At 43.2% G+C, this 11358-nt stretch overlaps 1 protein-coding gene across 1 annotated transcript in view; it reads left to right on the top strand.

The window, feature by feature from the left end:
* Window positions 1–11358, top strand: part of LOC125485498 (ER degradation-enhancing alpha-mannosidase-like protein 2) — a 17232-nt gene that overhangs the window by 1302 nt on the left and 4572 nt on the right. The window contains exons 2-4 of the mRNA XM_048608533.1: window positions 4037–4147; window positions 6844–6883; window positions 9492–9597. Coding sequence (XP_048464490.1) covers window positions 4037–4147; window positions 6844–6883; window positions 9492–9597 — 257 coding nt within the window. The remainder of the gene's footprint in view (window positions 1–4036; window positions 4148–6843; window positions 6884–9491; window positions 9598–11358) is intronic.

Below are 11358 nucleotides of genomic sequence, written 5' to 3'. Positions count from 1 at the left end.
CTTCATCAGATGAAGGGTCTAGGCCCGAAACATCAGCCTTTCTGCTCCTATGATGCTGCTTGGCCTGCTGTGTTCGTCCAGCTCTGCACCTTGTTGTCTACAGTAAAGAAAGGGTAGTTTAGCCCACCGTGTCAGTGTTGGCCAAACCTTTTCTATTCTATGCCCGTTTTCTTTGCCCATATTCCGGTTGTTTGCAGCACCTCAATTTGTAAAATATGATGAGGGTTTCTGCTTCTACCAGCCTTTCAGGCGGTGAACTCCAGATTCCCAACTACCTACTGGATGAACTGGCACCCTTCTAAGAACCTTCAGTTCTGACGTAGGGTCACCAGACTTGAAACGTTAATTCTGCTTTCTCCCCACAGATGCTGCCGGACCTGCTGAATTTTGCCAGCAATTTTTGTTTTGTTCCCCTGTAATCTGTGCCTTCAAGTCATTGATTTCAATGCTAAAGGAGATGGGTCCTTCCTATCCACTCTATCTTGAATCCTTAATTTTATACACCTAAATTTACATCACACCTTATCCTCAAATTTGAAAGAAAACAAATCTAGCGTATCCAATCTTGCCTCGTGCTGAAATTCTCCATTCCTGGCAACATACTTGCAAATCTCATCTGTACTTTCTCTGTAGTGCACTCACATCCTTTGTGAAATGAGATGATCTGGACTGATGGGATATAATGTCCGTACTATGATACAAAACACACATTTGCATTGCGTTGCTTAGTTCATTGTGCCACTTGTGAGGAACTGCTGATGACTGCTATCTGCTTTGAAAGGGCCTGATCCTGTGTTTGTTAGTAATTTTGTGACCAAGTTTGCCATCGAACCCATCTGATTTCATAGTGGCCTCTCTGGGGTCAAGGTGGCACTAAGATGGTCGATTTAGTTATGGAAGGTTGGAAACAAATTGAGCCTCTGTGGTAGACCATCTGACATTTGGGTCATATGTCCATGGTGTTGCAGAATACAACTGGTGATTTGAGTAGACAAACATGGCTCATTATTGGAATCCAGGCTTTACTCCTCACTGTCCTCATAACCAAGGAGGTCAGTGGAAAACTGTGGTATTATCTGGTTAAACTAGAACAGGATCCCTCCCCCACCCTCCAACCATGTGCACTTAGAGGACTTACCATTTGCCAAACAGAGCAGGACTGTCTGGATGTAGCTGATCAGAAGAAATAGGAGCAGAAGTAGACCAATAGGCACATCAAGCCTGCTCTCTCATTCAGTAAAGTTATGACCGATTTAGCTTTCTGCACTCTCCCCATGTTCCTTGATTTCTTCAGTATCCAAACTTTATCAATCTCAGTTTTGAATATCCTCAGTGGTTAAGTACTCATAAAGTTTTTGGGATAGAGAATTCCAAAGATTGACAACTCTAAGTGAAGAAATTTTTCCTCATCCCAATCCTAAATGACAGGCCACTCATTCTGAGATTGTGATCCCATTCAAGGCAAACATTGTCCCAGTATCTAACCTATGAAATCTCTCAAGAATTTAAATGCTTCAAAAACCTCTAATTCCTCTGAGCTCAAGAAAATTTAGGCCTAATCTGCTCAGTCTCCACATTGAAAAATTAATTTGTCCCAAAAGTCAATCTTTCTGTAAGACAGTGTGTCCCTTCCTTGGGTAAAAAGACCAACATTACACACTACTCCAAGAGTCACCTCACTGAGGCTCTATCTAAAGTAGTACTTATTTACCCATACTCCAATCCCTTCATAATAAAGGCTAACAAATTATTGCTTGCTGTTTCTGCATGTTCAGTTAGAGTCTGATCCTCCTGAATACCAACATATTCCTCAGTACCTCACAATGTTAAAAAAAAATCTGCTTTTCTGTTTTTCCAATTAAAGAGGATAACTTCACACTTCACCTTGTATTCTATCTGGTATATTCTTGCCACTGACTTATCCAGTTTAATCCTTGCATGTTATGTTACATAATAGGTAGAAAGTGTACCCTCTCAACCAGGTAACCAACTGTACCTCAATAGATTGTTGCTGGTACGTTAGTTGTATTATTAAGGTGAAGGATCAAGAGATGGAGGGCACTAATTGAGTACCTTGAACACATATAGAGAGAGACTTCTGTGATGATGGCTGTTTGTTTGGGTAGAGGAAGACATCTGTAATGTTGCATTTTGTAAATACACGAGGACCTTGATTTACAAGCATTTGACTTATGAATGCTCGTATTTATGAATGTGATCCCATACGGGGATGTATTAACATTAATGTTAAAGGTCTAACATTTGAACATTTCCTTGGATTTATGAACAGCTATGTCCTGCGTTGTGCTCTGACTTATGTACAAACCTGTTCGCAACCTGGCAACTAACTTGTTAATCCAGTTTTAAGTAAAAGATAGGTTTATGGTTTCCTGCTTCAGAGACAATTAGTGTAGATTTCTTGGTAGCCTGGTTTGAAATATCATGATGTTTCCATAGGTGTCAGACAATAGCTGATAGACATTTTTATCTGTCAGGGAGCGTATGATCATAAAGGAAATTTTTGTAGTGACCTGCTGTTGCTGTTTGGAATTTTTCTTTTATTCAGGGTATACTGATCAGGTTACTGTACAAAGACCTGAACTCCCGTTCCAGACACCTGAGCTAAAAGGATTGCCCTCGAGATGGAGTATGTTAGGCTTATATTCCCTGGAGTTTAGAAGAATGAGAAACTGGTTTGATTGAAACATCTAAAATTCTTGATGGTAAAACTCAATGGATCATTTTCTGCCGTTTCCACTACCATCGGTATGATGCCACGACCAAAATCTATCCTCCCCTTTCAGCACTCCAAGGGTACTACTCCTTCTCTGATTCCCTGACCCATTGGAATAAAAGGGAAGCCTCCTCAATAATGATCATGAAACTGCTATTTTGTCATAAAATCCCACCTGGTTCATTAACCTCTTTTAGGAAAGGAAATCTGCCTAACCCTAACGCTCTCATAGATTTCCATATACCTGTAATGGTGTTGACCTGTCACAGGAAATCTGCCACGCTTACCTGGTTTGGCCTGCATGTGACTCCAGACCTACAGCAATGTCGTTGACTCTTGCTTGCCTCTGAAATAGCCAAGGAAGTCACCCAGAGGGAAGGTAGAGATGGGTTAAAAAAAAAACTGCTGGCCTTTTTGGTGATGCTCACATCCCAACAACAAATTTTTTACAAATTTGAACAAATTCCATCTGTGAGATTTGAAAAATTTAGCGGTAGACCAAAGACACAAATGTAAGTGTCAGAGCAATGTGGAGAAGTCAAATTACTGGCCGTGGGAAAGTTGGAGTCACACTTGCTGACTGAACGGGCCATATTATTAAGCTAGAGAAGGTTCAGAAGAGATTTGCCAGGATTTTGCTGGGTATGGAATGTTTAAGTTATAAAGAAAAGCTGGATGGGCTGGGACTTTTTTCACTGGAATGTGGGAGTTTGAGAGATGCCCTTATGGAAGTTTATAAGATCATGGTAAGATGAATGGATGTATAGATAAGATAAATCGCAGGTGTCTTTTCCGTAGGCTGGTGCATTTTAAGACTGGGGGCCTATTTTTAAGGTGACTGGGAGAGATTTTAAAAAAAAGAGAAGGGGCAAATTTTTTTACACAGAGGGTGGTTCACATGTGGAATGAACTTCCAGAGGCAGTGGTGGATGCGGGAACAGTTATAGCGTTTAAGACACATGGATAAGTACAAGAATAGGAGGACCAGGAGCAGGCAGGTGGGACTAGTTTAGTTTGGGGTTATGTTCGACATGGACTGGTTGGACTAAAGGGTCTGCCTCTATGACTCTACAACTCTATGGTCTCCCAGCGTGCCTTTGGTCTCCCCATTGTAGAAGAGACCACATTGTGACCTCGCTAATTTAACTTCCTTCCAACATAAGCACTTCTATAGTTCTAAGTGTTTGGGCTTTGTGCTTCTCTGGGGTTTGGTTGGAAAATTAAAACAAACTGCACGGAAAATCTCTAAGCGATGTTTGTTTTTTTTCTCTCCCTCCCCACATCCCCCATTTCCGGTCACAGACAGCGAGTTAAGGATATGTTTTATCATGCCTACAACAATTACCTGGAGAACGCTTTTCCTTATGATGAACTGCGACCCTTGACCTGTGATGGTCAGGATACATGGGGCAGGTAAGTTTTAATTGACCTCCAGCTGCATTCATTATCTAGCGAATAAAGGATTTTTCAAAATAATAAATTTATACTAAATGTTTTGAAGTGGATGAAAGAACCCAATCCCAACTCAAGCTATTCAAAATCAGCAATCACTAAGCTTTGGGTTAATTTACTTATATCTTTGTGTGAATATGCAAGCATATTCAGGAGAAAACAACAACTGTGTACTGAATACTTTTTGACAAGTTAAGGCATTTTGATGAGATATCTCAATTGAGGAAATGCATAGCAATTAGTTTGGGAAGTCCCAAGCTTAATCTCTGTTTTGATAAAGTATAATGTGGGTAAATGTGAGGTTATCCACTTTGGAAGCAAAATCAGGAAGGCAGATCATTATCAGAATGGCAATAGATTGGGAAAGGGGGAAGTACAACAAGACCTGAGTGTGTTGTACACCATTCTCTGAAAATAAGCATGCAAATGAAGAAGAAAATCTATGTTGGCCTTCGTGGCAATAGGATTTGATTACAGGAGCAGGGATAATCTTGCTGCAAATTTACAGGGGCCTTGGTGAGACCACACCCTGGAATATTGTATGTGGTTTTGGTCTCCTTATCAGAGGAGGTATGTTCTGGCTATGGAGCGGGTGCAATGAACTGATTCCTGGGATGCTAGGACAGACATATGAAGAGAGGCTGGATCAGTTAGGACTTTAATCACTGGAGTTTAGAAAAAGAGAGGTGGGAGAGTGGTGTGGAGGGCGATTTATTTCATAGAAATCTATAAAGTTCTAAGCAAACTAGGCAGCAATGATCATATTGATAGCAGAGCAGACTTGATGGGCTGAATGGCTTACTCCTCCTATTTTCTATGTTTCTATAGTTGAGTTTAGCAAAGGTGCTGCAGTTAACATTTGGAGTAAGCGAAGGGGTGTCCCATTTCTAATTGATCCAGATTTTGCATATGACTATACCTAAAGGCAGTGTGTCCACAGATATCACTTGAGATGCCTTTGCTTTGTACAGATGCAAAACAATCATTAAATGCTAGCTCCATCTGAGCTGGAGCTGAAAACTTATGCATGTAGCAGCTAAACTCCGTGCCGTTACGCAGTGTTACTTACAGCAAATTGACTTTGTGCCTCTGAACGGTTAAGGTTTCTGAAAATAAAGTAGATGCATATTTCTTCACCCGTCATTGGGCCGGTGTATCTGTACTGTAGCTACACATGCCAAAATTATTAAGACGTTAGCAAAGGCTGATACGGTCCAATGTTGATTCACATTTATGGGAGCAGGAATTAGTGGAGTGGGGCCCACAGTAAATCCATGAGAACTGGAATTTCTAAGGTACAGGATTTAGAAGGGGACTGTTAGGTGCCTTCTTCGGAAATTTTACTTTTAGCATCTTCTTTTGCTTTTTCATGTCATGGGTATTGTAGTTTTTAAATTAATGTGGGTGCGTCTATATGATTTAATTTAAAGCTGCTGCCTGTTTGCTACTTGAAAATATTATTTTTCTTTCTTTCTTAAATTTGCCCTCGGTATTTGAGCAACCAGGTTTTTGGGGCTTCCGAAACAGCACTTAAGAGTATTGGGGGAACAGGGAATTTATAAAGCTACTTGGAGCAGTTCGAGAATCATAGAATATTTACAGGACAGAAGGTGTCCATTCAGTCCTTCATGTGTGTACTGGATTTCTGTCAGGACTACTCAACCAAGTCCACTCCCTTGCCTTTCCCCATAACCCTGAAAAGCTTTAAAGTAATTGGCAAAAGAAGCAATAGCAATAGGAGAAACGTTGTCCCTGACAGTGAGTGAAGAATTTCTCATTCGGAGGGGCAGCACTGAAAAGATGGAATGAATGTCTTCATTCTGCTCTGTATCCATTTTGTGCTTCTTTATTCAACAGCGGCAACAACATCAGGTTTGTGCCACAGCAGCATTGTGGAAGTGTCATCCTCACAGGGACTGGAGTGGTTCAAGAAGGCATCTCACCACTGCCTTCTCAGCAGCAACTGATGATGGGCAATGGGTTCTGGCCCTGCCAGTAACGCTTGAGGGTTAATAGAAACGCATTAGGGTGGGTAGGCATCATGTTTTAATTTGCAAACAGGAACCAGTCCCCAAACCTACAGAATGGTATGTATCCTGTAGTACTTGCCTACTCAGCCTACAAAGGCTTTAATTCAGTTTCTCTCCCAGTTGGCTTTGCTGACCTCAAGTGGAGGTTGTAAGGCCAGAAGTGAGGAATGACCAGTTACTGAAAGGCTGAAGAGAACTACAGCATCAGAATTCTGTGGAGTTTGCACATTCTCCCCATGTCTGTGTGGGTTTCCTCCGGGTGCTCCAGTTTCCTCCCACACTCCAAAGATGTGCAGGCTAGGTGGATTGGCCATGCTAAATTGCCCATAGTGTTCAGGGATGTGTAGATTAGGTGGGTTATAGGGGTGTGGGTCTGGGTGGGATACTCCAAGGGTCGGTGTGGACTTGGGCTGAAGGGCCTATTTCCACACTGTAGGGATTCTATGATGATCTATGAATTCATCCTGGTCAGATACCCTTTGGGAGAGAAAGTGAATAAAAATTCTCTGGAGGTTAAGCGCACACAATTTATTTTATAGCCACTAATCCCAGCAGGTTAGCAGTCAATTTGGTGGGTCAAACATCCATTACTGTGCGAAAAGGTAATTTTATTTTCTGCATTTGCAGCTTTTCCCTGACATTGATCGATGCATTGGACACTCTGTTGGTAAGTGTACATTCGTGCTTCAGTTGATTGGATTGTCTGGACCCGACGTGTTCAGTCCAAGCCAGTTTTTCTCCAACCCTCCTTTTTCAGACAATCTTTCTCCCCGCCATTGGTTTTGTTGCCAGTTAAAGAATGCAAGAGCAGGAGGGCACCATTGGGCCATACATTGATGACATCGTCAGTGCTACTTCCCTCTCTCGTCCCAAATTGGAAAAGTTCGCTTACAGTTTCCATCCTTCCCTCACCTTCACCTGGTCCATCTTTGATTCCTCCCTTCCCTTCCTCGACATCTCTGTTTCCATTTCCGGGGATAGGCTGGCCACCAATATCTATTACAAACCCACTGACTCGCACACTTCCCTGGACTATACATTCCTCATTCCCTGCTTCCTGTAAAGACTGCATTCCATTCTCCCAGTTTCTCCGTCTCTGTCCCGTCTGTTCCGATGATGCCAGTTTCTACATTTTGGAGCCTCCAAAATGTCTGCTTTCTTCCTGACCAAGGATTCCCCACCCCTGTGGTTGACAGGAGCCTCAGCTATGTCTGACCCAACTCCTACACTTGGCCCTCACCCCTTCCTTTCCCATGCACAATAATAGGTATCCCATGTCCTCATTTACCATCCCACCAGCATCCAGATCCAGAGGATCATTAGCCACCATTTCTGCCACCTCCAGCGAGATGCCACCACCAGACACACATTCCCCTCCCCTCCCTTGTCTGCCTTCTGCAGGGACTGTCCCCTCTGGGACACCCTGGTCCACTCCTGCTCCATTCCCAACAGCACCCCACAGCCCCATGGCACCTTCTCATGCAATCACAGAAGGTGTAACTCCTGCCTGTTTTACCTCCTCCCTCCTCACTAACCAAGGACCCTTCCAGGTGAAGCAGCAATTTAGGTGCATTTCACTCACTCTAGTTTACTGCATTCGCTGCTCACAATGTGGTCTCCTCTACACTGGGGAGATGAAACGTAGACTGGGTAACTGCTTTGTAGAATGTGTATTGTCCACAAAAAAGACCCTGACCTACCAGTTGCCTGCCACTTCAATACACCACATGTTCCCTGGCCAACATCTCTGTCTCAGGCTTGCTGCAGTGCTACATCGAAGCTCAGTGTAAACTGGAAGAACAACGTCTCATTTTCCGCTTGGGGACCTACAGCCACCTGGTTCACTAATGTCCTTTAGGGAAAGAAACTGCCATCCTTATCTGGTCTGGTCTACATGTGACTTCAGACCCACAGCAATGTGGTTGACTCTCAACTGCCCTCGGGGCAATTAGGGATGGGCAATAAATGCTGCCTACCCAGAGACGCCCTCATCCTGTTAATGATAAAGAAAAAAAGATAATTAAGGATGGGCAACAAATGTTGCTTTGCCGTTAACACTCTCATCCCATGGGGCATTTAAAAAGGGGGAAGAGTGTTATTGATTGGAATTGAAGCTTGTGCTTTGTTGTGAAATGGATACTAATCTGATGCAGTCTAAGCCAGGGAAACTCATTACTACTGCTATTTTTCTTTCCAATGATTGAGGTCTACAGTGGTTCTAGAAAGGAGTGGGAGACCCATTCCCTTGGGCCTTTAAAAGTCGAGACATACATTTTTTAAAAATGAGTTCATCCCCTAATGAGCAAGTGATGCATTCTTTTTCAAGAATGAGATTGAGGAATATTGTCTACAGAAAATAATCAAATTTAACATTTCTTTTAATGGCATAAACATGTACTTTTAAAAAAACTCTGAAGAAATGTAATAAAAGGACAGGAGTGTGTGTAGGATGGAGTTAGCTTCCTATCCCTTCACTTTAAGAACATCAAATCCAAATCCAGCCAAACCTTAATGATCCCAAGTTAAATGAGCTCAATTTCTTGAGACCTCCTGTTCATATACAGAAATAGCGTCTAGCCCAATGAGCACACCTGGGCCTGCGATCAGTGGTTGAATGAGATCAGAATGTCTCTGAAGAATTAACAGTTTTCCCCTTAGGGGTCCAAGCAGGAACACAGCTGAATTGCATGAGGCAAAAGTTGTGGTTACAATCTGTTTCTTGCTCTCACTGTTTTGCTGGGGGAAACGTGCTTTGGAATCTTCTGTTCAAGATTAGTTTCCATGTGGAAATCTGATCTACTGGTTGTGGGTGTGGGGTTAGGCAAGTAGACATGGTATCTTTAACTAACAAGCAATAAGAGGAATGATTCACTTGTGAGGGATTACATGACAAACTGCCCCTTTTATCCATGATCTGCAAACCAGACCGAGACGATGGGCCAAATACTGCCTCTTTTTAATGTCTGGAAGGATCCTGCATGAACTAAACCTTGTGGGAGTCCTAATTCAGCTTCAGTCAGGTATTGAGAATGAAAATGGATGGGGGAATGGTCCTCCTCCATGACCAACACCAACCTGTCCTCCATCGCCTCACTCTCGAAGTGGTTTGTGTGTTGTACAGCTCCACAATAGTTGTCACTTTTCCGTACGTACCCCAAGTGGCCATTGCTAATGACTTCCCCACAGGTTTGCTGTCGTGGTTGTGGTGATGGGGGAGGGAGGAGGTGCTGAATGAACAGGTTCTCTCACACTGTCCCAATCTCTCCTGCATTCAGGTGCTGGGTAACGTTACCGAATTTCAGAGGGTTTTTCATGTTCTTCAGGATGGAATGGACTTCAACATAGACGTTAACGCTTCTGTATTTGAGACCAATATTCGAGGTTAGTCTGCATCGCACTCTTTAAGATAATAACATGTGACCCCTCCCCAAAAATACTGTACACCTGATTAAACATCTGTGCCTGAAGTAACTGACGTGGTATGAGGAATATGACAGTCTGTGATGCTGCCACAGTAAAAGCAGAAGGCAAGTGGTGCACAACAAGCTCCCAAAAATGGCAAAGAGATTGCAACGAGATCCTCTGTTTTTCTTCATGGTGTTGGCCAGGACATCAGGGATACCTTCCTGGCTCATTTTCAAATAATGTTGTATTTTATAAAAACCAAAAGAACTGCGGATGCTGTAAATCAGGAACAGAAACAAAGTTGCTGGAAAAACTCAGCAGGTCTGGCAGCATCTGTGAAGGAGAAAACAGAGTTAACGTTTCGGGTCCGTTGATCCTTCCTCAGAACTGATGGTGGCTGGGAAAACGTCAGTTTATATGCAGAAAATAGGGAGGGGGATGGGGTAGGGAGTAAACGATAGGATAGAGCCCAAAGAGAGAGAAGAGCAGTTGGATAGACAAAGAGTTGATAATGATCAGGCTGGGAGGGTGAATAGTTGTTAATGGGGACTATGTTTTTCTGCAAATAAACTGACGTTTTCCCACCCACCATCAGTTCTGAGGAAGGGTCACTGGATCCGAAATGTTAACTCTTGATTTTTTCTTCACAGATGCTGCCAGACCTGCTGAGCTTTTCCAGCAACTTTGTTTTTGCTCCACACAGTCCAGTCTACTGTATTCACTGTCCCCACTGTGGTCTCCTGTACAGTGGGGAGATGAAACGTAGACTGGGTAACCAATTTGTGGAACACCTACGTTCTGTTTGTAAAATATCCTTGTTGCCTGCCACTTTGACACACCACCCTGTTCCCTGGCTGACATCTCTGTCTCAGGTTTGCTGCAGCCTGCGGGACTCAGTATTAAGTTCAATAATTTTAGGGCCTGAGCACTTTCTCACTTGTCCTTACCCCAACCTCGCACCAAAGGCCCTCTCAAATTATGGGCTGTTTTCAGCACGGGCAACCCATTTTCACTTAACGCTGGTCCCCAATGTCAACTTTTCTTTCCCTCTTTCTCCCGAATAAGTTCCAAAGAAGGGTCAAGAGACTCAAAATATTATCTGCTTTCTGTTTGCCGACCTGCTGATTTTCGCCAGAAATTTTTATTTGTTGTTGTTGCTTCGATTTAAGATCCCCTCAAAAGGAATTGTTGCCTTTGATGGTGTAGCTCTCCCTCAGTGCAGTGCTGCGACACAGGACTTGATCTTACAGCCTTCTAATTCAGAAACCAACCTAGACCTTCCTAGTCTGATGTAGCTCCTCAATAGTAAAGCCTGCGAACTAGATTACTGCCCCATCTGTCGTGATGTCCAAGTCTGGTGTATCTTACAAACAATGGCTTACATTGCCTGTTTCTTTTTCATTACTTCAGCAGTAGGAAAGGAGTCACCATATGACAGGATTGTTTCCTTCTGTGAGTATTGGCAGCTGCACCATCTTTACAGCTATTGTCTGAGTCGTTTATTTAAAATTTCTGCAGACATTCACGGTTAGCACTGCTGCCTCACAGCGCCAGGGGCCTGCGTTCGATTCCAGCGTTGGGCGACTGTGTGGAGTTTGCACATTTTCCCAATGTCTGCGTGGGTTTCGTCTGGATGCTGTGGTTTTGTGCCGCAGTCTAAGATGTACAGGTTAGGTGTTCGGCCATGGTGAATTACCCATAGTGTCCAGGAATGTGCAGGTTAGGTGTTCGGCCATG

The sequence above is a fragment of the Rhincodon typus genome, chromosome 19 (assembly GCF_021869965.1).
Source record: "Rhincodon typus isolate 14 chromosome 19, sRhiTyp1.1, whole genome shotgun sequence".
NCBI classification, from domain to species: domain Eukaryota; kingdom Metazoa; phylum Chordata; class Chondrichthyes; order Orectolobiformes; family Rhincodontidae; genus Rhincodon; species Rhincodon typus.
Note: the sequence above shows the minus strand (reverse complement) of the source record. Positions and strands in the feature narration are given on the sequence as shown.